The 27,881-nt window shown below is 43.5% G+C and overlaps 1 protein-coding gene across 3 annotated transcripts in view; it reads right to left on the bottom strand.

Annotated features, from left to right (window-relative positions):
• PARP4 (poly(ADP-ribose) polymerase family member 4) overlaps positions 1 to 27,881 on the bottom strand; it is a 376,732-nt gene that overhangs the window by 236,795 nt on the left and 112,056 nt on the right. For all 3 annotated transcript variants that reach the window (XM_029602495.1, XM_029602494.1, XM_029602496.1), the window contains exons 17-22: positions 25,591 to 25,677; positions 24,041 to 24,205; positions 23,119 to 23,165; positions 22,824 to 22,905; positions 8,563 to 8,700; positions 1,674 to 1,866 (exon numbers count right to left, since the gene is read on the bottom strand). In XM_029602495.1, the coding sequence (XP_029458355.1) occupies positions 1,674 to 1,866; positions 8,563 to 8,700; positions 22,824 to 22,905; positions 23,119 to 23,165; positions 24,041 to 24,205; positions 25,591 to 25,677 (712 nt within the window). The remainder of the gene's footprint in view (positions 1 to 1,673; positions 1,867 to 8,562; positions 8,701 to 22,823; positions 22,906 to 23,118; positions 23,166 to 24,040; positions 24,206 to 25,590; positions 25,678 to 27,881) is intronic.

Here is a 27,881-nt window from a genome sequence, read left to right as displayed (position 1 = left end):
GGGGCCTGTGGCGGACATGATTCCTCCAATTTTGGTCCCAATGGTACTTCTTGCTATTGTCTTGGTGGGGGACACTCTCTCCTAGTTTTCGGGGTGCCATGGGGATTTCTCCTTGGAATTTTTTCAGTTTTCTTCATCAGACCTTTTGTGTATTTTCTAGGCCTGGGGAGGCCTCACAGGGGGCTGCCACCAAGTCCACAGCAGGCCTTTCATTGGGTCCATCTGAACTTTCCTCCCAGATTCTGGTTAAGAGGGCACGAGGGGCCATTGAAGCACCAGGGATGAGGATGACACTGTGGATTATGGTAATTCAGCACCCCTGGAGGAGGAAGAACTTCCTTCTGGCTCAGAGGATAACTCTGTCATGACCTGGACTGGTGAGGCAGAATTATATGGAAGGGAATAATGCCAAGAGGTGAAGGGGAGAAAAGGCGATGTCATGTGGGTTGGGGTCTGGAAGCACCCTCTCAGGAGCAGGCCAGGATCGCAGGGCAGGAGCTAGGCTTATCTTCTGCCTAGCCAGCCCTCTCCCCTGCAGATTGAGCCCTTGGGTTCTGGGGGCCAGTAGGGCTTAACTGGACAGGCTGGAACTTGAGGTCAGAAATAGGCTGGGCATTGTGGGCAGAGACAAAGTGGAAGCAGAGGTCTAGGTATAGGATCAGGCTAAAGACTGGAAACTAGAAAAGGCAAGGAGCTGAGGACTGGATACTGGGACAGGAGGGTAGCAGGATACTGAACAATGCTGGAACTAGATACAAACACAGGCTTGGATACTGAGCAGGAACTGAACTGGATATAACCACAGGGTTGGGCAAGGCAAAGCAGGGAATGGATGCAGGGGACTGCAATGGGCAGGACACAACAAGACAAAGACTGAACTAACCAAAACAAACTAGATTAGGAGCAGACAAGGCCAATACAGAACAGAGAACACTGATGCCCAAAAGCAACAACACATAAGGTTCAAAGGCCGCTAAGAATGAGGCCAGAGGCCATTAAGTAAGGTAAGGCCTGAGTAAGCCACAGGGCAAGGAGCAAGGAGACAGAAGGCCTGGAGGCCACAAGGCAAAGTAAGGCCTAGATAGGCAACAAGGCAATGAGCAAGATATAGGAATCCCTGGAGGCCACAAGTCATAGAACAAGGTAAGAGTGGCTAGGTCAGAGAGCCAAGGGTGACGCCATGAAACGGCATCTAGATTCTGGTAAAGCAGGGTTAAATGGAGCTGGAGCTTGGGTGTGGTGTGAGTAGCAAGGTGCAGCTTGGCAAAGCTGTAGATTAAGCTCGCTAAGGACCCCTGGTAGAGAAGAGTCTGCACCACAGGCTGAATCAGGTGGCCAGTAAAGAGATGACTTGGGTAGCTCGGAACAGAGCTCACTGGAGACCTCTACTGGTGGGGAAGTGTCATAGCAGACTGGATCTGGGCACAGTGAGGCTGCATGGCAGGTGAAACTGACAGTTGATAATATTGGAGGAGGGGGAGGAAAGGGAAGATGATGGTGTGCCAAATGAACCCAGTGCCAGGTGTGCCAGGTGGGAATAATAGATTACCTTGCAGAGATTGCTGATAGGCAATTAAAAGATACAGACCTCTGGATTTCTTTCAGCCTAACCAATTGGGTCAAATATATAAAAAAAAACTACACTGGCATAAAACAATAGAAAAACATCTTACTTGAGCCAAACTTGATGACATTTATTTTATGGCTGTCACCTATAGACTTCAGTGCAAGAAGAGCCATCTGCTTTGCCTGTTGGAGTACCAAACCCTCCATGGAACTGGAACAATCCAAACAAATAACAATCTCACTGGAATCCTGTACATAGTCTGTCGTATCAAAATTTGGTTGGAATACCAGCATACTAGCCTACAGGAAAGAAAAGAACACCATCAGCAACAGGCAGACATCCTATACTGGAGTGCACAAAATGCTGATCTGGTTCCCAGAAGGCTAGCAGGTGGCTTATAAAACAAAAGCCTCCCTATGATCACTCAGTCAGAAACAACATGGGATAGTTTTATAACAACCCACATAAAAAAGTCAGCAAAAACAAGCATAAGCTACACCAATTTTCAAAGTGAACCTAAACGTATACGTTCACTTTGAAAAGTATCCCACCAAAACTACCTGCAGACAATTATTCCTGCTAAAAAGCATGCAGAAATTTTTCAGGAAATTGTGTGCATACCTTTGATAACTGATAGGTGTACTATGTAATAGGTGACATATCTCAATACCCTGAATACTCTACCATCCACAACAAAAAGTGAGCGTATATCATAGTATATATTGCCACTTATTTAACATCTTATTATAAAAAAATGTTTATTGCTTCCTCAGATATGGAATGAAAAACATGTACAAGCGATTTTTAAAAAAGAATCATCTATTGCACTTTCGGAACATTGTTTAGTTATTCAAATATTTTATATATTTCCATACAAACTCTTGTTAAAATGTTACCCTATAATAGACATAACACAACCATCATATACTCACTTAAAAAAACAAACATACCACACTCAAACTGATTCATTCACACGAATGAACCTTCCCATACACTCATGTAAAATCCCACAATATGTATATCTATGGTATATAACCACAATATCACTAAACTCTCATGAAATCAATGTGGTTGTTCACAAATATATCTTTCCCCATGCATGTCCATTTACAACCATGACTTCCATATCTTCTAACAATGGCTCCACATGAAAAATCAACTTGCACAGCTGTTCTTCTCAGATCTTCACCAACATCTTTTTAGCGGTATCTGGTGGTGATTAATGTTGAAAGTAAACTTTGTGTCTTTTATGTTAAAGATGAACATTGAGAGGAAATTTGAGGCGACCGATATTGGACACGAGTTGTATAGTTGTAATACTGTTGTGCATACCTTTGATAATCCAATAGTATGCATCTAAATCCAAATCCCTCCGCATACCTACCCTCAGGAATGCCTCAGGTAAACTTACGCACACACAGGACTTACACATGTAAGTTTACTCAAGTATCGGGAGAGCAATTTTATAACAAGTCATTTCCATTATCCAGAGAAATGCCTTTGAAAATTAGGTATTGGAAATCCCTCTTTTTGTATAAGAAATACACACTTATCTTTATTTCTCCAACTGCCTGTTACTATACCTACCAACATTAAAGAGATTTTATAAACAAGTTTAGCTGCACAGCAGGTGAATAACGGCACTGTAGATGACCCAAAAAATAGTTTGAAAAGTAGAAATCAACCGCAAAAATATCAATTCAGCTATATTGTGAGAACTCTTTTGGTAAGGATGTCTAGCAACCGTCATATACTGCCACAGAATGCTTTCTGGCTTATATTAGACACGGCAGTGTTTTGGAGTGTATTACTCCTTCTTCAGGGAGCTCCAGGTAACGACATACTGTCAATACAATTCTGTGTGGAAAACAAACAAACAGTTCTAGTGAGATGTCATATGGCTAACACCAGGAGATGTCATATGACTAACACCAGGAGAAGAGACCACATCTCTCCTATTCTCAAGAACTTGCACTGGCTGCCAATACACTTTAGAATTATCCACAAATCCCTCACTATCATCTACAAGACTATCCATCACCAAGCATCCCTCAATCTTCAAATTCCACTCAGAAAGCACACATCCACCAGACCCATCAGAGAAGCCTACAAAGGATCACTCCTTGTTCCACAAACCAAAACCACTCAACACCTAACCTACAGAGACCGAGCCTTTTCCACAGCCGGACCTTCACTATGGAACTCTATTCCTCCCGATCTAAGACAAGAACCATGCCTTCCTACTTTCAGAAAAAGGCTTAAGACATGGCTATTTAAACAAGCCTTCCCAGATCCATATTGAAAGACAGTAACATCTTATAAGACACTACACAATATTATGTAAATTATTAATGTAAATAATTCATCTTTACTACTCAACTATCTTACTCTAATTCTCTCCCCAGTTTTATGACCCTGTTGTAATGTAACTTTTATTTCTTTGCACTTGTTTATGTTCTGTTTTTTGTGCACACCCTCTCGTTATTTGTAAACCGGCATGATGGGGTTCCTAATCTCGAATGCCGGTATAGAAAAATCTATAAATAAATAAATAAATAAATGTTACAAATGGCTCCTGACTTGGAAGGCTGAACTTACTGAATGGCTGTTTGTGATCAGTCCATAAACAGGTAACAGCGTCTGCTTGAGCGCTACAACAATGATAGTTAAAAAATTTGAGATATATCTTTTGCTCAGAGAGTACAACAATGAGAGCTGCTGTCCGGTGGTGAAAGTACTTACGTGCACTATCAGAGTGCAGCCTGCCAGCGATCTGCTCCGTGACTGACAACTGAAGCGCGGCAAAGACCGGTACTTAAAGGGAAATTCTCTGACTGCTTGAGGAGCCAACAGGAAATGACGTATACCGCCCCAAATATGGTGGATGCCATATATGGAAAGTGACGTGTGTGGGGGATTTTTCAATTTGATAAGTTCCATATATGGGAAATGACATCACGATCTCGGCCATTTTGAAGGTGCCGCTCAAATGAGGGTGAACCACTCAACTTTTTCATTCAGCCCTTGTGGTTCCATAGAGCGCAATCAAAAAATCCATTGATTTCTTTAAAATTCAGCAGCGCTGATCTGTCACCTCCTCTCCAATGTGGCAGGATGTGCTCAAGGATGATCTACTTAAAGTCTTCAAAAGAATGTGCATATATGATACTGTGTTGTACCATAGGTGCTTTAACATCTCAGTTGTTAATTCTGCTTCGATGCTCAGTAAGCCGTGTGCGTATTTTGTGCCTAGTGCGCCCTACATAGATTTTTGCACACGGAGATTGTAATGCATAGATCACGAAGTCGGTGTTACAATTCACTGCATGCTTGCTTGTGACTTGAACTCCAGATTGTGGATCTTTCCATATAGAGCCAATGTATGCTGAGGAGCAGAATAAGCAATTGCCACATGGTGTCTGTCCAACTTGTTTTGGAGTAGAATGAACTTGTGAAGCTGCCCAACCACTCTTTGTTTAATGTTTGGGCCTCCAGAGTATGCGAACATGGGGAAATCACGGAATATTGGCTGTGGGCTTAGTACATGCCAATTTTGTAGGATAGCTTTCTTGATTTGAGATGCAAGCTCTGTATACTGTAAAACGCAAATTAAACTTGGAGCTTCATTTTTTTGCCTATATTGGAGGAGTTGCTCCCTGTCTGAAAATGTGGCCCTCTTATATGCTCTTTGAATGATACGTGCAGGATACCCTCTTTCTAAGAATCTACTACATAAATGATCGGCCTGTTTGTGGAACTCACTAGTATCAGAACAAAGCCTCCGAATGTGAAAGAATTGACCCACTGGTAATCCTTCTTTAAACTGTCGAGGGTGATGGCTCTCAAAGCGGAGAAAATTATTTCTGTCAGTGGTTTTTCTGAAAAAGGTTGTACTAATGCCCTGATTGTTTTTTGTAATTTGAATGTCATGGAAGGATAACCGATTTTGAATGTAGGTGAGACTAAATTTGAGAATTGACTTGAATGAGCCATTGATGAAACTGCAAAAGTTGTTCTTCCGTTTGGGTCCAAATGAAAAATATGTCGTTTATGTAACGTGACACAATTTAAAAAATTGGTAGTAAGGTGACTTGTAAACATGTTCTTCCTCAAATTTGGTGACGTAAAGTTTGACAACATCTGGAGTGATGGGGGATCCCATTGCCACCCCGTGGATCTGAAGATAAAACTGTTGTTCGTACGAGAAGAAATTGTTGAATAATATCAACTCTGTGAGATCAATTAAAAACTCCGATGGAATACGTTGTGGCCTCACTCTACATTGACTAGTCTCTTTGACCAATTGAAGGGCATCTATTTGAGGAACATTTGTGTATAATGCCTCAACATCCAAACTAACCAAAACGTAACTGCTGGAGATATCACTTACAGTGGAAAGCTTATTGAGCATACCCGAAGTATCTTGAATGAAAGACGCAGCTTCCTTGACAGCTGACTGAAGGAATAAGTCCATGAACTTGGCTAATGGTTCCAAGATGGAACCATTAGCAGAAACGATCGGTCGACATGGAGGTTTCACTAAGGTCTTATGGATTTTGGGGACACCATATATGACCGGGGACCATGGCGAAGAGACATTTAAAAAATTGTATTCTTTGGTAGTAAGAAAACTTTGTGTTTGTGCCTCATGTAATAAGACTTGGATCTTGTTATGTAATACAGGAGTGGGATCTGTATCTAACAGCTGGTAATATTTCTGGTCCCCAAGTTGGCGTAGCATTTCTACACGATAATCTGTGTAGTCCATAATAACAATAGCCCCGCCTTTGTCGGCTGGCTTATTAACAATTTCTTTATTATTTGCTAATGATCTTAGCGCACTGTTCTCTGCTGTAGAAAGATTATAAAATGTGCGATGTTGTCTTAATTCAATATCGGTGATGTCTTGAAGAACTAGCGTCTGGAATGCTTTGATCTGCTCATCCACTGCTCCTGGGGGAATCCAACGAGACCTTGTCTTCACGAATGTAGCAGATGAATAAAGCAGGTAAATAACTCAGCAAATTTCAAATAAGTAAATATTTGCCATAATGTCGAATATAGAAAATATGTTCAGTATTGAGCAGCATAAAAAGTTGCAATATGTGAACCTTTTCAAACAGTGTAAAACTACTATGATTTCAGCAGGGTTCACTATTTCAGCACAAAAACAGATAGGTGCATATTGGTCGCATACCTTGGCAATACACAGTGGAAATAATCAAACTGGACAATGACATTGGTCAATTTACCAAGTCCTGCAGAATATCATCAAGAGGCTTGGATGATATGTAGACCCACATATGGTAAGAATCAACCCAGAATACTGAATTTGCAGATAGGATTTTTCAACCTTTTTCTTTGTTCTGTAGAAAGTTTTTTGAGAAGGAAGCTCATAATCATTCAGACAATGTCCATGACTACAGACTGTCACATAAGTCATCTTGTGCTGTTTGTGCTAGTGCTCTATATCTAACCAGGAGTAACCCCCTCTTTGGTTTAGAGCCAGAATAAAGGGGACACACAGTCCCCAGAGTCACTCTTACTGTCCCAAACCTCTAACTCTTCTCTCCTCTTAACACAGTTTACCACTGGGGTGCCAGGAATCCACTGGTGCACTAGGTGCACAATGGTGGGAACTGGTACACAGTCTCTCAGATTCAGTCTCTTGCCCAATGGTACTCATTTCTAATAGATCTCATCAATCATGTCTTCCAATGCAGAAAGAGTAGGCAAGAAGCCTGAAGTGGTATTCAAATAAAAGTTTACTGCAAATCATAAGAATTTGATCAAAATACAAAAACAGAAAAAAAAATCACACCCTATCCTCAACTTTTAGGAAGGGGTGACTTCCTTCCTGAAATGGAAGAAGTCAGGTAAGCAACCAACTTTTTCAAAAAGGACAGTCCTTCTTCCAGGTCTATGAAAGCAACTGACCAGCAGGGCAAAGACCTGAAATGGGGAAAACCACCAAACACTCCTCTTCACTCTCCAAAACTCAAGGGTTTTATAGACTGAGCTGGACTCAATCCAGCACCCAAGGCAGGGAAAAATCTTAGGGATGGTCCAAAAGTACAAAAACCTCTCCCTAAAGATGAAAAAGCATAAGTTAGCGGTAAGGGAACAAAGTTCCCTTTATACAAATATATTAACAAATTCACAGATAATACTGGAATTCTCCAAAACAGTATCTATCTTCAGTGTTGCTGTTGCTCCAGTTTCTGCTTTCTTCATTTGACAGTGCTTTTCTTCATCGTTCCTATTATAAACATGGCATGTTGTTCTTGACATCCTTTATAAGACTGACAGTACATTTTAGTCAGTTTAAAGTTTTGCCAGGCTGAAATGCTTCCTCAAGAGTTTATAAAATACTAAAAGAAAATAGGCTTCATATACTTATGGAAAGAGAAATAACATTTTGTTAAACAGTTCATTTTTCTGTAATTTAGGGTTTGGCCTGCCCTAGAGAACCATTCCTATCACTGTGGAATTACAGCACTCTACTAAATCCTAGCAGTTAGCTTCTCTACTAGTCCCCGATAGGTTCAGTAGGGGACAGGAGAGTAGCTGGGTTCATAGTAACCAGGTGACTGACTGGAAATAGGCTCTTTTTTTTAACTCTCTCTCTCTTTCTTTTTATGTAGCAAAACTTTATTAGAGCTTAGTATAGAAAAAGACAGTACAAAATCTCAATAAAATGAATATCACATGTCAATGTGGAATGCAATTATTGGAAGTGTATTATATAATGGTGGGTGTCTTATAGCGCAAAAGTGAGTTCCAACTGAAAATGTTTAAGAATTTGTACCCTATTATCAGCTAAAAACTGCATAAACCTATTTAATGTTTTGAAAGCATTTCTTGGTGTAAACCTCCTATCTGTTACAATATTGTGTCCACAGCGCCACAACAGCAAGTTCTGAGAACACACCCCAAAGCCCATGGTGGCTAGCCCGACTTACACACTGAAGAATGTACAAAAAAATAAACGTTACCTCACTCTCGCGCCCTGGATGCTTTTCCACCCACATTCTGGGGAGGTAGGCCTGGCACATAGATATTTGTAAATCAAAACCATCACTATCTAAGGAAGTGTCCTCGAAGGTGCTGATTACGGCTTTACAATCAGTTTTCTAAAAGAACAAATAGGAAATAAAACAGTAATTAACAAACCGAATGTTCTACATATTAATTGAAGTTTTCCATGAGATGTGATTAAATAATGCAGCTGACAAGTAAACGCCTGAGAGATGAGCAGCTAACTCTCGGGCCAATACAGTATAGTGCGCTCTGATGGAGCGCACTGTTAACCTGTCATTGGACGCGCATTTTCCCTTACCCCTTATTCAGTAAGGGGCGGAAAATAAACGTCCAACCCGCCGAACCTAATAGTGCCCTCAACATGCAAATGCATGTTGAGGGCCCTATTAGATATTCGCGTGCGATTCAGTAAGTAAAATGTGCAGCCAAGCCGCATATTTTACTTTCAGAAATTAGCGCCTACCCAAAGGTAGGCGCTAATTTCTTCGGGCACCAGGAAAGTGCACAGAAAAGCAGTAAAAACTGCTTTTCTGTGCACCTCCGACTTAATATCAGACTAAATGCTTGGTCCTGGGCTTTTAAAGAGGGTCTGACACGTACTCCTTCACACAACCCCTTGATAAATCATCACTACAAATTAAAACAAAATGAAGAGATAATGTTTGGTTTTAAGAAAGCAAGCTGTATTTCAATGTAACAAAAAAAAAGGAACCATTCATGTAGAATGAACAAGAATGGAACACTCTCAATAACAAGAGGGCTTGTTTTCCTAGTTTCTCTTTCCTCTCCTCAAGAGTACGGCATGAGAGCTCTGCTATGACTGAGTTAGAATGCCTTGGTGCTGGAGCTCAGTAAAATTAAACTTCATTCAGGAGGCTAGGGTGAACTCAGGGTTTTAATATCAGAAAGAAGATGGGACCAAATTAGAAACAGACTTTTTTTTATATATCTTTATTTAAAGACACACAGAAAACAAACATTTAGTTTCAGACCATGAATGATAACACATTGAAGTGGGTATCAGAACCAATAAAAGCCCATAACAACAAAATGATGTACAATCAAGGAAACAATGCACTCCATTTCCAATATCCTTCCCAGATCTTATCACAACCCTCCACATTATATTTCAAAGCGAATGTTATTTTTTCCATAATAGCAATATCGGCAATTACTGTCCTCCAGTGATTCTGAAGTATGTCTGGTCATGAACCCCCTTGGTAATATTACTAATGCTGAAACGATGTACAAAGCAGAACCAAATGTCACCAAATCTGACCTGAACTAGCCAAGCAAACTGCACTAACACACTCGGAGGCAGGGCCAGTGTGACCAACTGTGAAAACCATGGCACTCTGGGGGGGTGCTGCACAGTGAGCCAGCTGGTTGAGTCCTAAAAGTGATGGAGCCCAGCTTCTCCTCTTCATTCTTGCCGCTCTTCCATTCTCCCTACTCCCACAGCAGGAGAAGCGGACACAGTATAGAGCAGGGGTGGGCAATTCCAGTCCTTGAGGGCCGCAAACCGCTCAGATTTTCAGGATATCCCTAAAGAATATGAATGGGAGTGAGTTGCATACAACTGAGGCAGAATGTATGCAAACCTCTCATATGCATATTCATTAGAGATATCCTGAAAACCCGACTGGTTTGTAGTCCTCGAGGACCGGAATTGCCCACCCTGGGTATAGAGGCTAGCTTAAACCAATTTTATGTTAGCACTGCCCATTCTGCCTGCTCCTCTTGCCAGCAAAAGAAAAAAAGAAGGGAGGGAGCACTAGATAAGGGTTGTATATATTACCTGTCTGTGTAAACGGCGCTTCTCTGCTACAGGACACACAAGGATATCACAAGGAATTTAGTAAAAGCAAAGATAAATTTATTATTGCATATTCTTGGGAGACACAGACAGCCAGACCTTCAATAGAGGTAGATTCCTTGTGATATCCTTGTGTGTCCTGTAGCAGAGAAGCGCCATTTACACAGTCAGGTAATATATACAGGGTTTAAACAGGCCTACACACAGTGGGGCTGGATTTTAAGAGATACGCGAGGGCATAGATTTGTGCATGCAACCCGGCGCACACAAATCTACGCCTGATTTTATAACATGTGTGTGCAACCGCGCGCATGTTATAAAATCCGGGGTCAGCACGCAAGGGGGTGCACACTTGTGCACGCTGAGCCCTAGGGGAGCCCTGATGGCTTTCCCCGTTCCCTCCGAGGCCGCTCTGAAATCAGAGCGGCCTCGGAGGGAACTTTCCTTCCAGCCCCCTCACCTTACCCTCCATTCCCCTATCTAACCTGCCCCCCAGCCCTACCTAAATCCCCCCCCACCTTTATTTATTTTTTTTATTTACGCCTGCCTCTGGGCAGGCATAGGTTGCGCGCGCCGGCCAAGTGCCAGCGCACGATCCCCGGGCCCAGCAGCAGTGGAGAGGCCTCTGGCCATGCCCATTCCCCGCCCCGGACCACCACACCCCGCCCATTTTTCCAAGCCCCGGGACTTACAAGCGTCCCGGGGCTTGCTCGGTGCACAGGAGCGGGTTTTTGCTGTTACGCGCGTAATATACACGTGTAACTCTTTGAAAATCCGCCCCGTGTCTGCTCTGTCTGCTGAGTGGGAAGGATTGCAGGGCTGATTGCATAAGCACTGTGGTATAGAGTATAATGAGGAGCCAGGGAAGGAGTCTGGCATCAACTTTCTGAGCAGGGGAAGAATGCAGGAAAGCATTCTAGGGAATGGGATGGGAAGGAAAATACAGCAAGAGCCTTCCAGGGAATGAGGTGAGATGTTGGAAGAGCTTTCATGGGTTGAGAAGATCTGGGGAGAGCTTTCTAGGTGCAGGAGGGGGTCACAGCCAGGGAGAGACACCCAGGGATGAAGGTGCAGCAGGGAGAGCTTTCTGGAGGGAGGGAGGGGGATGTGGAGAGCACTTTCAAGGGGATTGAGAAGAAAGATGGAACCTGGGATGGAGGGCAGAGAGAAAGGGAGGGACAGGGGATAAAGAGAAGAGTTAGATGATCTAGGATGGAGGCAAAGCAGAAGAGAATAGAAAGAGAGAAGGAAAGAAGCGAGTATCTGATATGAAGGAAAGAGAAAAAGAAGGGAGGAAAAAGAAACAGATAAGAAAAAAGGACATCAGAAAGATAGAAAGAAAAAAAAGAGACAAATCCCGAGAATGAAAAAAAAAAAGATACAAAAAGATACATACTGAGCCAGAAAATCAAGCCAGAGTCTCCAAAGGTTGGAACCTATTTTATTATATGATAGAGAATATTAATTAACTCATTGGTGTAAAATATTCTGGGACTCAGTTCAAATTCTCTGACCTTGGCTTGTCTTCCACATAGAATTTACCTGTTGATAACAGCTATGTATATGGGCTGATTTGAATTTTCTGTGCATAAAGAATCTTCTTGTATGCAAGATATATTTGCCAGCTGTGAGGCTTTTGTACTGGATCAGAAATATTTTGTGGTAACAAAATTTAAAGAATGTAAAATAGCTAGTTTGTGATCCAAGACTGGGCAGCTGGAAGCTCAGCCTAAACGGGACTATCTGCCCAAAACCTATAAAAGACTTGAGGATGCTGGGCATGAACTCAGTTCACTGGAAGTTAGTCAGATAGAATGGACCCTTAAGTTTACCAAATTACATTACTATGAGTATGGAGACGGAGCTGGCATCCTGCTGGCTAAGATGGCCAAGAAGAGGCGAAATGCTTCCTATATCTCTCAGATACGAAACTCATATGGTTCTTTAACAGCTGACCCCAGTGATACAGAACAGGAGATGGTGAAGGACTTTTCGGACTTATATTCCTCTCCTGACCCTTGTGATCCTCCATTTCTGCAGGGGTTTCTGGACTGATTAGATCTGCCAATGCTGGGTGAGCCTCAACATGATATGCTAAGCTGCCCCTATAACAATGGCTGAGATATGGACAGTCATTCAAGCTCTCTCCAGTGGGAAACGTCCAGGACCGGATGGCTATTCTATAGACCTTTTTAAGAAATGCTTCCCAGACATTGGACCCATTCTTTTACTCCTGTACAATGCTGTTGGGCTAACTGTCTCCTCCCTGGGATCCTTAGGCGATGCTAACATCTCTCATATTCATAAGGAAGGGAAGGACTGTGGGTCATACCGGCCCATTTTTTTGCTGAATACAGATCTAAAAATTCTGGCCAAAATCCTGCAACTTTGCCTGGAAACTGTTCTCCTGTACCTAGTTTACCCAGATCAATCTGGCTTTGTCAAGGGGCGTGTATCCACATCTAATAATCGACGCTTATTCAACATTATACGCCTGGCAAAAAAACTGGGTAAAACCAGGCTAATTATCTCGTTGGATGCTGAGAAAGCATTCGACCGTATTTCTTGGCCTTATCTTTTCATGGGTTTTGCAGCATATGCAATTGCCATAGTGATTCCTGCATTGGGTAAGAGCCATGGATGAGGCTCCCCGGGCCCGAATTCTTATTAATGGGGTCCTGTCCTCCTATTTCCCTATTGCATGTGGTGCGCGGCAGGGTTGCCCCGTCTCCCCTGCTTTTTGACCTTGCCATTGAACCTTTGGCTGCTCTTGTTAGACAAGATTTGGCTATTCAAGGTTTTCAATTTGGTTCCACTATGTACTCCATCTCCCTCTATGTAGATGATGTTCTCCTCTTTCAATCTAACCCACGTACCTCTGGTCTGGCCTTGATGAACACCCTGGGAGATTTTAGCAATATCTCTGGCTATTAAATTAATTTTAATAAGTTGGAAATCTTTCTCATTGGCCCCCGTACGGCGATTCCTCCATGTATGGCTGAGTTCTGTGTGGTTCATGAGGGGTTGTTCTATCTGGGGATATTCATTCCAAAAAATATGAAAGATCTCTTCTCTAAAAATGATGATAGTCTGTTAGCCTAGACCAAATTAAATTTGCAAAAATGGGCAGATCTCCCTTTTTCCTGGGCTGGGTGTATTAACCTAGTCAAAATGGTGATACTGGCCAAATTTCTGTATCTATTTCAGCATGTTCCCTGTAACATCCCAACTAAGATTTTTGATTCTCTTCATAGTATGATATTCCAGTTTATTTGGAATTATTGTCAGCCCCGCATTCGGCTCTGACAGTTATGGCTTCCTAAGCGACAGGGGGGAATGGCTCTTCCTAACTTCAGATTTTATTATTGGGCCACTAGGCTCACACCCCTTAAAGACTGGTTTAGACATGTCAGAGTGGCCTGGCATTCTCTTGAACAATTACAGCCTGATGTTGCAAACTTAGCTCTGCTACCTTTTCTACTACCTACCTCTCTGATACGCCGCATGGTTTCCGGAACCAGTCCCATTATTGCTCATACTCTTAAAGTTTGGCAATAAACCATTTGTTATTTGCAGCTAGATGCTGAACCTCTTTCTCATCTGGTCCCTATTTATGGGAACTCCATTGTTTCTGGCCTTATGATTCCACCAGCATTTAAAGAATGGAGGGACAATGGCCTTTATAATTTGATATAATTGTGGGAAGATGGACAATTTCAAACTTTTGAAGCTCTCATCTCTGAATATGACATCCCAGCATCCACACATGCTAATTATCTTCAGCTTTGGGCTGAGCTTTCTTCTTTCTTTGATCTGCAAGCTGCACTCGCAGAGCCTACTGGGCTACATAGCTATTTATCTGACCCAGATGCCTATGCGAAAGACATTACACTTCTCTATATGGGTATTCTTCAGGGAAAGGCCAGCACTATGACCTCTCAAGATTTGATAGATCACTGGAATCGGGACTTCAAACACAGCCCAAATTTGGAAATTGATCAGGACCAATGCCTATCGTAGCTCTATTTGTCAGCACTACGTGAAGCTTATGATACATTTGTTACACAGAACATATCATACACCAGTCTTCTTTGCAAATTTGTACTCTTCTCATAGTTCACAATGTTGGCGGGGCTGTGGTGAGCGTGATACCTATATCCACATGTGATGACACTGTGTCGGGGTCCAATTTTTCTGGTGCAGGGTTACACAGGAAATTGCAGACAATAAATATTCCTGTTTATATTTCTCCTGTGTTGGGTTTGTTAGGGCAGTGGGACGGTTCGCTGGTGCCTCGGAAATTTTGATGCCTAGTGGGTCACCTACTATTAGTCGCCCAGTTCACTATTGCTGCTTTCTTGAAATGTGTTGAGACCGTCTGTCTATGACTGCTTCGCCCCGCCTACCTTACTCTTCTTGCGGCTCCACCCACTCACCTCGAACTACTGGCTGCTGCGGCGTCTGTCTGCCGACCTCTCCGACGTCCCCGGACCGGCTTTGGTGCTGCTTCCCGCCATGCTCCTCCAAGGTACCACACACGCATGTGCGCGCTGCCCTCATCTTTATTTCCTCATTGGTGCGAACCTCAGGGGCATCCCCCTGAGATGACGTCACGCTGCCCGGATATTTAAGCCTACTACGTTTGCTAGCTAATCGAGTTAGCAACCAGAATTCTACGGATGCGATTCGCTCTCCGTACCGAAGCTGCTCTGCCACTCCAGCGTTATCTAGAACTCTTATTGCTAGCGGGGTACCCGCTACTTGGGGGCCTCTTCTGCTTCTTTCAGGTGCTATCAGGAAACCGGTTCTCACACCTCGAGGGCCCATGTTCCTTGAGTCGCTGCCTGCATCTACAACCCTTTCTACTTGGAAGACTTCACTAACAGTTTCCATCTGTGAGTACAACTAGCATTTATTCCACAGTACTGCTTCCCTGGAACCAGGTACTCGCTCCTCGAGGGCCTGCCCTCTGTTCCAGTGCCAGACCTCTCGTCTAGTGGAATCGCTGTGTGAGTACAATACCACTGAGTCTCTCTACTCTAAGGGATCAGATACTCGCTCCTCGAGGGCCTGCTCTCCCTGTCTCGGAGCTTCTGCTATTCTACTGGGACTCTGTATGTTTCTCACTGTGTACTCATAACTCTCAGACTCTTTTCACTACAGCACAGCCAAGCAGAGGATTCGCTGTTCCAGCGTCCTGTGGGATACTCGCCCTGCCGGGCTCAACATCTACTACTCACTACTGCCACCTCTGGTGGTTTCCAAAACTGTTTAAATAAAGATTCAAATCTGTGTTTGTGTGTCCAGAGTCTAGGCTGACACCGTGGTCCCTCATGGGACTGCCCCCCGTGGGCGTGGTCAGTTGCCACAATGTCCAAGGATCCACCCAAACATCAATAAACATAACAAAATGAACACCCTGTTTTATTGGAGAAGGCAAATTCGAAATATTGCTGACCTTGAAAAACTTAGATATAGCCTCCAACATGAGCTGTTTAAGTACAATGTAATAAGGGGGCCCTACTATATGTTTATAGCTGTAGACACCTCTATGGCCTAGACATACTGGACCTTTATGTTTGGATTCGTGTCTGTAATTTCATGATTGAATTTTTGTTTGTACCTTGGGCTGTGTTGTAATGGATCTTTGTTATGCTATTTCATGTGATGCTTCCTTGCTGGATCCTCATTTTTGACTTGGCAATACACCTGTTTCATTTGCATTGTATCTTTAAAATCATAAATAAAGAGTTATAGACTCTTTATATACACAAAGAAAAGGATAAATAAAGGATTAAAAAAAAAAGTTATAAAAAAATGTAAAGAATGTGCTTTTAGGTATGCTTTGAGAGTAGATACTCTAATTTTCCTTAGATATCCACCAGAAAACAACTGACACTCCCCTCCCCTCCCAAAGGAACTGCTCATTCAAACTAGTTCTATGGGGAACAAGCATCCCAGATTCATCCACTAGAAATCTGGTTACCTTACTCAAACTCACTGTACCTGTAAAAACAATGTTCAGGCACTCAAATTTATTGTTGGGGAAAATAGAGAAAACTGTGAAGGGCTCCATTAGAATCCACAGATGGGGGTAGGGGGACGGACAGAGGGAGAATGCAGCACAGTAAACATTTGCACGGGCCAGCAAAAGAGATAGCACTGCTCATGACATGGTAGGAAGAGATTAAACTTGCCAGTTCAAGATAGAGATGGGGTTTGTGACAGGAGACCCATCTGTCCCCAGACAGAAATACTGATTAGGGAAGGAAGCAGACCTAGTCCCCTGTTTATAAGGGGGCAGCAGGCCTAGATTCAGGCATAGGCAACAGAAATAACTGCCTCTGGCATCACATTTTCACAGGTACTGGAGCACTGCCACTATTACCATCCACGGCCTGTGTTGTTGTCATGTTGACACCAGTCAGACAGCAGCAGCAACTTTGGGAAAGGAAATTCAGTGCAGGGCCTACCAGCCCTCATGCACTCAGAGGCCCTGCAGTTGCCAGTGCCTCACACGGATTTCCATGGTAACAGGAAGCTCATGCAGAAAGAGGGATCCAGCCACCAAAGGGCCTCTGAATGCGTGAGGGCTGACAAGCCCCGCGCTGAATTTCCTTTCTTGAAGTTGCTGTTGTTGTGAGGGCAGCATTTATACAAAGGACAGCGGGACTTCCGGGTGATGACGTAAACAAGAGGAAGTTCCAGGAAAGAGTTCCGTGGCCCCCCCTCCCTGAATAGCAAAAAAAGGCCAAATTTTAAGCAGTTTTCCACCATTTCTTTTCCACGGGCCAGTTCCCTGACAGGCTGCTGCACCAGACGGTGTGATCTGCGGCGCCCCAGAGGGTCATGCAACAGCGTGCCACAAGGAACAAGGTCCAGCACCGCAGCCATGCACCCAAAATGGCGGCCGCACCTGACCTTGCTAAAACCCTGACAGCAGTCTCAGATGAGGCACTGCAACAAATTGCTCAAAGTGTTACCGCAGCGCTAGGTGCAAGGCTCATCAAAATTCAAACTTCCTTGGATGACCTTAAAAATGCTCTGGAAGGGCAATCCAAAAGGATGGATTTAGTAGAGCAAAATGTATTTGATCAAGGCGATCGCCTGACTGAGGCAGAACGCCATGTTACAGAATTCTATGCTCAACAGAAAGATCTGATAGAAAAACTGGAGGACCAGGAAAATCGTAACCGATGCAACAATGTTTATTTATTTATTTATTTTTATTTTTTCTATACCGACATTCCTGTAAAATATACAAATCATATCGGTTTACAGTGTAACATCAACAATTGCTCGGTGGCGGTACAAGGAACATTGGTTACTGTTAACAAAAGAAAAATGTTAAAATCATTGGCCTGCCTGAGACCGTGAAGGATCAGAAACGAATGGAATTCATAGAAAATTGGTTGCCTGCACAGGTAGGCCTCACAATCCCTGATGACAAGCAACAGTGCGAACGTATACACCGTATAGGCCCGCTGCGCGAGGCCCACAACAGGCCCCGGCCAGTTATGGTGAGAATCCTGAATTGGACACACAAAACCCACCTAATGCGTGCCTTTCGACAAAAATCTGAAGTGGTGATTCAAGGCCAAAAAATACTGCTGTTTAATGATTTTTCTGCACTTACGGCTGCGCAGAGAAAGGAAATGTCCCTTGCCTGTTCAGAACTTCATAAGCGCGGGATCAAGTTTGCCTTGCTCTACCCTGCTAAGCTAATAATGTGGTTTAGTTGAGAGCCTGCAGCTGAGGGATGCAGGGTAGTACATTGCTTCATAACATTGAACAGTGCTGCATGATTTTTCAACACACCATCTAGCAAAGGACTGAAAATAAGTTTCTTTGTTCATTTACTTTATTCGTTGGGAAGATGAATTTTATTCCTGGAAGCCAAACGGACAATAAGTGCTAACAAGTTTAACAGTTTGTCTATTTTACAAAGTTCCAGTAGATGCAGTTGGTAAATAAGCTGATTATGGCCCACAAGAGCAATGCCTTTCGTTACTGTTAGGGGAATGTCCTAAACAACAATGGGGGGGGGGGGGGGGGGGGGCTAGAGGGGAGTGTCCCTTCAGCTGGAAGTAGCAAACCTTTGGCTGGGGTCGCTTCGTACCTCTTAGAGTGGAGAGAATCTGAAGTGATGGTTAGAGGTGGGATGCTAAGTTGTGTGTTAGGAGAGTGAATGTGATGTGCATGGCTAGGGATGGAGGGTTAAACCGAGACTGCAGACTAAATCATATTTTAACAATGGGTTAAGGGTGAGGAGGTTTAGGCTGAGGAGGTTTAGGCTGGGAGACCACTGGCATCTGCTCTGATACAATTTCGGGGTCCCCGGGTGGGTCCCCCTGGTCATGACTCGACCTAGAGATTGGAATAGCAAAGGTTGAAATCACATCCCTTAATGTAGACGGCATACATTCTCCGGTAAAGAGGAAAAAATTGCTCTCCCTGTTTCAGCGAACACAACCACAAATGGTATTCCTTCAGGAAACTCACCTGTCGGAGGTTGAACATAATAAATTAAAAAGGGAGTGGGTGGGTCAGTGTGTGTTCTCATCTTTCTCTTCTCGAAAGAGGGGAGTAGTCATCCTCTTTCATAAACAATTGCCTTTCCAACTCATTTGAGTCTGCCTTGATAAAGAGGGGAGATATGTGGTTGCTGCTGGGACACTACATCACCAACAAATAGCGTTCTGCAATACATATGCTCCAAACATTTACTCACACGAGTTTTTTATTCATCTTATGGGCGTGTTAGCTGACTTGAATGACTTCACACTAGTGGTTGGGGGGGGGGGATTTCAATGTAATAGCAAGTAAGCACTTGGATTGCAAGCCACCCAAGCCTAGCAATGCAGCTGATCTCCAGTTGGGGGTGAATTTTCTCTGCCAGGAACTACAACTACTTGATGTATGGCGGGTGTTACACCCGGACGAAGTAGATTTTACATTTTATTCTAACCCCCTCCAGTCCTACTATCACCTTGATTACCTACTTGTCGCAGATGCCACTATAGATACTATTTCAATCTCGGACCATGCACCGGTTTCTGTCACTATTGTATGTGGTTCTGGGGATCGAGGTCCGTTTTCATGTCATATGCGACCTGATCTACATTGGGATAAGAGGTTCCACAGTTACAGGGGTGTTGGAAGGAATATGTGGAGCTTAACTCTACCTCGGAGGAAACCCCCACCACGATATGGGAAGCGGGAAAGGCGGTTTTACGTGGCGCTACTATAGCCTATGTAGCTAAAGAAAATCGCCAACGCAACACCGAAATCTTGTGTCTCACTACCCTACTCAAAAATGCCCCAAAACAACATATAAACACTCTAACCTCTACAGCTAAAGGCCAGGCCGATCAGGCAAGAGAAGTGCTAAATCACTTGTTGCATCAACAAGCATCTAAATCACTCAGATATTATCAATATCAACTTTATAAGCATGGCAATAAAACTAGCAGGCTCTTGGCTAATCTGGTACGATCCCGCAATCAGAATTCAGCGATCACGGGGATCCGCAACCACACAGGGATGCATTTAACTGCCCCAGCTAATATAGCAGCGCAGTTTTTACGCTAAAACCAAGAGATCCTACAGTTACAATTGCCCTGCTGCAGGGGATCTCCTGGCCTAGGGTATCCGCTGATCAGCTGGCGTTGCTGGGTGCATCTATCTGGGATCAGGAGGTTTACGAGATGGTTCAGGGCCTGAAGCTGGGAAAAGCAACAGGTCAAGACGGATTAGGGTCTGAAATGTGCGGTGCGCCAGGGATGCCCCCTCTCCCCGCTACTCTTTGTGCTATCTGTGGAACTACTGGCGGCCCGATTGTGAGCGGAAAAAGAGTTTTGGGGGCTCAGTGTTGACGGTCACCCACTGAAATTAGCAATGCTCGCTGACGACATACTCCTTTTTGTGGGACGTCCCCACAGCAATGTACCGATTATAGTCCACATCTTTGAGCAGTTCAGGAAAATAGCAGGGCTAAAGATTAATTTTTCAAAATAGGAGGCGCTTGCTATAAATCCTAAATGACAGCATTCCTGGATGGGTGACTTCCCCTTCACGTGGGCTCCGAGGAAGCTTCGATATTTAGGGGTGTGGATTCCAAGGGATCTCAAAGTTATGTATGACCTGAATGTTAAAGAGGTTATACTTCATATACAGTTGCAGCTGGAGACTTGTTGTTCCCTACCCTTAACCCTCTTTGGCAGGTGTGCGTTAGTCAAGATGGTAATTGTCCCCAAACTGCTATATATCTTGCACACCTTACCATGTTGGCTTACTGCAGAAGACCTTAGACGCGCGCATTCTAGTGTCTCCACTTTCATATGGAGGGGCAAGTGAGCCCATATAAAATACACTACCTTGGAGTGCTCCCGACAAACTGGGGGCCTTGCCATGCCTGATTTTAGGCTTTATAACGTCTCATGCCAGCTGCGATTTGTAGGTGAATGGCTTACTAATGATTATCATTTCTGTGAGGAAGGCCTATTGGCTTGAATGGCTGCCCCGTGGTCACCTCTATACCTTATTCAGATGGGACAGAGGACTTTGCGCAACTTGGAATTTCCGAGGATTTTGCTGAACCCCTGTATCCATGCCTGGCGGTGGCTCCGGAACCATCGCGGTATGGAGGGCACACCTTCCCTGCTGCTACCTTTACTGGGGAATGCAGACTTTTTACCTGGCAGAGCCTGTAGTGCTATATTTCACAGTTGGGTACAAAAAAGCGTGGTCTTTCTCTTTCACCTATATGACCATGACGTACAACACATATCAGATTTTGCAACACTGTCCCAGAGCTACAAGATCCTTGCCTGTCAATTCTTCGCTTACCTGCAGGCCAGACACTACCTGCAGGGATTTCGCTGGACCTCGGATACATTTGCAAGAGAAGTATCTTTTGCCACGGCAGTCTTTGATATGGCAATCTCACTAACACTATCGCAGGCTGGAATAAACTGGGCTACGTGTCCAAAACTACTACCCATCTAGAGAGGCTGGCGGCACAATGGTCCGGGTCCCTACATTTAATACTTACTTCGAAAGCATTGATTAAATACTTTAAAGACTTACATACGAATATCCCAGATGCGGGGCTCAGGGAACTTCAATTTAAAATACTACACCGAGCTTATTACGATGATGTTAAATGTTTTAGGATGGAACTCACAGACTCTCCATTATGTATTAAGTGCAGCAAGGAGGAAGGCACTTTGCTTCATTGCCTTTTTTAATGCCTGAATATGTCCGCATTCTGGGCCACTGTTTTGGACGTTATCACTAAAAGTACAGGTGTTACGGCCTTACCCGATGGACTTTTGCTACTGACCATCGCGGACTTCGCTCTCACAACCTTGCTAACATACGTTTTGCACGGCTGGCTACACTATTGGCATGCCACACTATCCTCTTGATATGGAAGGACCCATCTGCAGTACCCTCAATTGATGCCTGGTACCAACGGATGGCCTCTCTTATGCAAATGGAAAGGTACCCGGAAACAAGATAAACAGTATTGTACCTGTTGGGCAGTTTGATTCGATTTGTTACAGGTTGTTGTAAAGAATTGCTTAAATGGTATTGGATATTCTATTCTGTGGAACTGACGTGGCAGGTCTCGGTTGGGGGGGGGGAGGGATTGGGGGAGTTAGATGTACGAATGAGGAGGCGGATGGGTATGGCTGGGTGTATGTATGAGATATGGGAGTAGCTGGTAAGATGAATGGAAGGTTCCAATATAGAGGACCGCAAACTCACAAGAGTGCAAGGGAGGGGGGAGGGGGGATTAAAAATGGATAAGGGAAGGGGGTTCACACGAGTCCACCTACACTTCAGTGGCGACTGACCCTCATGCTGGTTAATAATAAGGTTTCAAACGCTGCTGCATTATATGTTTAAATGTTGAAGATGTGTTGTAATCCCTTACCAATAAAAATTATTTTGAAAAAAAACAAAACCAAAGAACAGCGGGGGCACCTCTAAGGTGAGGTGAGGGGATGGACAACAGGAGAGGGAGTGATAGGACTGGAGGGGCCTCCTTGCCCACAAGTTAAAACCAGCCCTGGCTAGCAACCAGGGGAAGAATGTTCTCTGAAGGTGAAGAAGATAGGGGAGTGGAGGGGTTTCTGTCCTCCCCTGCTGAGAAGTTGCTATACATCTTCTTTACGGTTCCAGGTTTGCTTGCTTTTCTCTGGTTTTTTCCCCCCCATGTTTTACATATATTTCTAGAACCATGAGGTTTAGAGTTTCTACATATCCCAAAAATAATTTTAATAGAAGAAATGTTAAAATAATTTTGTTTTCCACAAAACAATTTTGTGTAAATATCATACTAGAATATGTTCAAATACAGTCCCTTAGCAACTGCAAAGTAGCCTCACTTACCTTTATTTTAAGTTTGTGTGTTAAACTGGAAATGTGTTCAATTTTGTAGGGCATTTCAACAGACATTTCCAAAGAGAATCCACTAAAAAACAAAACAGAAAATACATTTAATTCACACAGCTCCAATCTGTTCAGTAATACTAAAATAAACTAGGGAGAACTGATAGGCTGAACTATATCTACAATCTGCATTGTCATTTTTAAATGGTGACAAAATCTCACTGCATACAAATATACATATATATATATATACACACACATATACATATATAAAATTAAAAAAAAATTTACTTGCCCTTTTTGTGCTCCTCCTGCTTTAATATAAACCTTCTCTACTGTGTCCTGTGAAAGATAAGATGCCAATATTTAATTAATTACCAAAATTGCTTTGCTAAATGAATTAAGAACAGATGTGGGGTTTTGAAACAATGCAGTGACTGATATGCACTCAGTAAGAAAAATGGATCAGGTGCCAGGTCTTGATTTGGTAGCAGATTGTACAGGACCAGAACACCTCTAGTCTGACATTAGTGACAATCCTAAAACTGTGCAGGTGGGGTGATTTTGTAACAGAAATGAAATAAGGTTGGGGAGGTAGGGGGATGCGAGGGGAGGGGAAGGTTGTGTCTGTGCCAAGCTCTTTCTGTCTGCTACAGTGGGCCCCTGGCCCCCCCCCCTCTGCCACCCACCTCAGGCCAGACCTTGTTTCTCTTATTCCCACTTCCCTTCCTCCCTTCCCGCCAAGCCAGTCGCTATAGCAGGGGTTGGGGTGGATGTCAGTGGGCACCAGCAGCATCCCATCTTCAGCTGGTGGGGATGGGTTCTACCCACCCACCACCCCATGCCTACCACACGAATATTTTAGAAACTCAAGAGCCAGGTGCCGGCACTTCCTGGCTGCTTATCTTATGAAATCAGCAGCCAGCAAGTGCTGACCCATGAGTTCTGAAAATGTTCCTGATGCCTTAACTATGTGGCACCATTCCTGGGTCTCTGGAGCTCGGAACTGTGGCAAATTCATGAAATACAAAATCTGCTGCTGCTCAAAAAGGTTCGGGCGGGGGGTGCGGTGACCTGGCAGAAAATCACCAGTAAAATGAATATCAATATTTTATTGTATTCTACACCGGATAGCAATTGCTGAATTTAATGTAATATACATTTTTTTAAGTAAATAAATAGTGAAGATTACATCTGTAGTCCTGCAATGCACAGACCTGTGTGTTTTCCTTCAGTGCTTTGTCCTGCTGCCAAGGTGCCACAGCAGCGGGTACATGGAAGCAAACATTTCCCCACTGCATATTCAGCTCAGCAACATAGGTGATTTTGATCAGAACAGTAGCTTCTGGTGGCAAGTTTCCAACACTAACAGTAAAGATATCCTACAAAACACGAACTTGCTTTAATTTTCAAATTGTTAGCATATTCATACCAAACAAATAAGACACAGCTCTTTGATGATCTTGTAAATCCATGTAAAGCATGTAAAGGTTTTCCTTGAAATTTTGACTTTCTCCAGCGAGTCCCTGTGAAGGCAGGTTTAGAAATACACAGGACTTCCTGACAACCAAATCTTCCAACCCAACAATATGCAATAATTTTTGTTAATTATTTTTCTGGCTCAGCAGTTTTCTCCTGCTTCTTTGGTCTTCCAGTTTAATTGGAACCAATTTCCATTGGACTATGGTGCCCTGAGCCTTCAAATGCAACTAACCTGAGGTTTTGCCCTTGTTTTACAATCCCTTATCTAGCCCAGTCATTGCAATAATAGCCCTTGGCCAGGGGCCAGAAGATGCAGCTCCATCAAAAACCCTGAAAGTAAACACCCTAAGTTCAGCCAGTAGGTGTCACTGTAGAGTTATGACAAACTCCCACCCTCCCACGGATGCTGCCAATCGGGGAAGAGTAAAATTTCCAAAGCATCATGGCAGCATATTGAACTTCTTTCCAAATGTGCATACAGAAAAGCATATAAGTAGTGAGCACACACGCTTGTGAAGATATGAGTTTAAACATTATTTCCCCACAATGTGGGGCCTATCACAAAGCTCTGCAGGGAGCATGGGGCTTGCTGGTCAACCCAGTTGAGGATCAGAACACAGTCGGAGAGGAGACTGGCTCACCCAGAACCTTAAATTCAAAGGAAAACAGCTTTTAGAAAGGGAATTATTCTCATATATTTTTTCAAAACTATGCTAAAGTGTCATTTGGGGGCAATTTTCAAAGGGATTCTGTGCAAGTAAACCAGTGTTTCCATGCAAAGAAGGGTCCTTTAAAGATTGCCCTACCCTCGTGCATGGAAAAATACCTGAGCTGTCCACAGCAAGATACTTTTTCCTGCGGAGAAGAGAGGTCGTGCAGGGGTGGGGCTAGGACTGGACTTGCAAGGCATGCATGGGGAGATTATTTTTAACTCCCCCTGCGCATAGTTTCCAGCAAGAGTTTGCACCTGGATACTTTTGTGCCTGTTGCCCCCGCCAGGGAAGTGATTAGTAAAGAGAAACGCCACATGAGGATTCCCTTTCACAAATCAGGTTTTCGTACCCACGGGCCTGCAAGTTCTGCCAGAAGGCTAAAAACTGGCTTCTTAATCTACAACTTGAAAATTGACAGCTGCTGCCAAAGTGTTTTTCATTGCTGTAGCCTCAGCAGTTCTGCCCCATTATGGTTACAGTTCTGAACTAGGTACCCTGTTCAGAGCACATTCTGGGATCTGGGGTTTTTCTGGACAGTGGGTAAATCAGCACATCTACACAGAAAGACACACCGGTGCATCCTGATCCATCAGGTAAGCTCCATGTCCTTCACTGACGGCTTGTCTGTATTCCTGGTGAGCTTGCACTTTTTCCTTCACCTAGAAACAATTATTTCAAATATCTGTCAGTCAAGTTATTTTCAAGACACATGGAAATAGTGATTTGGAGTAACAAAAAAAGATACAGAAATCTCAAAAGATTAGGTTTATTGCTACTCCCTCAAACCAACTGTCTCTGTATAAAACTGATGCAAAGCTAAATATTTTTAAGGATAGTATGTACTGGTTTGTACTATAAATCTAATTAGGAACTGCCTGTATTGAATAAGAGAAGGGAATTCTCCTACAGCAGTGTGAATAAAACATGATTCCTAATGCTAAGAAGGGGGCAATTTCCAAACTATCTGCGCTGGGTCAAAAATCGTGTCTGTCCTCGGGAACCACAAACAGGCCTGATTTTCAGGATATCCACAATGAATATGCATGAGATAGATTTGAATGCGCTGCCTCTGTTGCATGCCATTCTGTCTGATGCATATTCATTGTGGATATCCAGAAAATCAGGCCTGTTTGTGAATCTTGAAGACCGGAGTTCGCCGCCCTTGGTGTATACTTTTTTTTATCTAGGAGCTTTGTACCCATTCTCAAAGCTAAAGCCTCTGCATACGTTTGCTATGCAAGTTGCAAAAAGTCCACCCAGTCACTTGCACATCCATTTTCTGTGGGAAGAATTTTGCCATTAGATAAAAATGAAAGATTTTAAAATACTGTTTAGGTGCATACTTTTGCTCCCCTGACAAGCCTGCTCCCAGGAGTACCTCCTTGGAGCAAACCCAAAGCAGGCTAGCACCCTCTGCTATTAAGAAGGGAGAAGACTAGGTGTAGCCAGGAGTCTGGCGAGAAGGGACACCGTGCCTGGATCGGACAGATACGCAGTCTGAGGTACTAAGGAGTGGAGAGCAGCCTAGTAGCTCTGCCAGTACCAGACCTAGAAACAAGCCCCCAGACAGCCCACCAGCTCTGCCCACATTCTCCAGACCTCCAGCCAGAGCTGCTTCAGAGATGAACAGAGGGATATCGCCTGAAGTTGGGACCAGGGGAAGTAAGTTAGCCATAAGTATTAATATATTAAGCAGCCTAAGATTTATGGCATGTTTGAAACCAATTATGATCACTATTGCCAAGCGTCCCCACCAATGTTACCTCTCTCACCAAATCCTGCACAACACTGAGAATTAGATCTCAAATTGCTCCCTCTCTTGTCAGCTCCTGAACCAATTGCTCCATAAAACTATTCCATCCAGGAACTTTCTCTCTCTAGCATGTCCTGATGTTTCACTTATCCAGTCAAAATTGGGGTAATTGAAATCTCCCATTATTACTGCACTACCAATTTGGTTAGCTTCCCTAATTTCTCTTAGCATTTCACTGTCCGTCTCACAATCTTGGCCAGGTGGATGCTACCATACTCCAATCACTATACTCTTCTCCAACACAGAAGGAATTTCTACCCATAAAGATTCAATTGTGCATTTAGTCTCATGCAAGATCTTTATCCTGCTGGACTCTATGCCATCCCGAACATAAAGCGCCACCCTGCCTCCCAGATGCTCCTCTCTGTCATTGCGATATAATTTATACCCTGGTAGAGCACTATTGCATTGGTTATCTTCTTTCCACCATGACACTGAGATGCCAATTAAGTCTATTTCATCATTCACTGCTATACATTCTAATTCTTCCATCTTACTACTTAGACTTTTGTCATTAGCATACAAACATTTCAAAGTGTGTTTTCTGTTTGTATTAACATTCTGCTTTTCAGTTGACAGGGATACATTGGAATCTTTTAGTTCAGGTGGGTTTTTAATTATAGGCATTTGGACTACTTTTCTTATTATTAGAATCTCTCTGTTGGAATCCCCTAACTCTAATGCTTCATGAGTATCCTTCGAAGATACCTCCTACTGAACCATGTGCTGCTGAGCTACTATCAGCTTTCCTCTTTGTTTTAGTTTAAAAGCTGCTTTATCTCCTTTTTAAATGGTAGCGCCAGCAGCCTGGTTCCACCCTGATTAAGGTGGAGTCCATCCCTTCAGAAAAGACTCACCCTTCCCCAAAAGGTTTCCCAGTTCCTTACAAATCTAAATCCCTCTTCCTTGTAACATTGTCTCATCCAAGCATTGAGACTCCGGAGCTCTGCCTGCCTCTGGGAACCTGCACATGGAACAGGAAGCATTTCAGAGAATGCCACCCTGGAGGTTTGAAATTTCAGCTTTCTACCTAAGAGCCTAAATTTGACT

This window comes from Rhinatrema bivittatum, chromosome 5 (assembly GCF_901001135.1).
Source record: "Rhinatrema bivittatum chromosome 5, aRhiBiv1.1, whole genome shotgun sequence".
Lineage (NCBI taxonomy): Eukaryota > Metazoa > Chordata > Amphibia > Gymnophiona > Rhinatrematidae > Rhinatrema > Rhinatrema bivittatum.
Note: the sequence above shows the minus strand (reverse complement) of the source record. Positions and strands in the feature narration are given on the sequence as shown.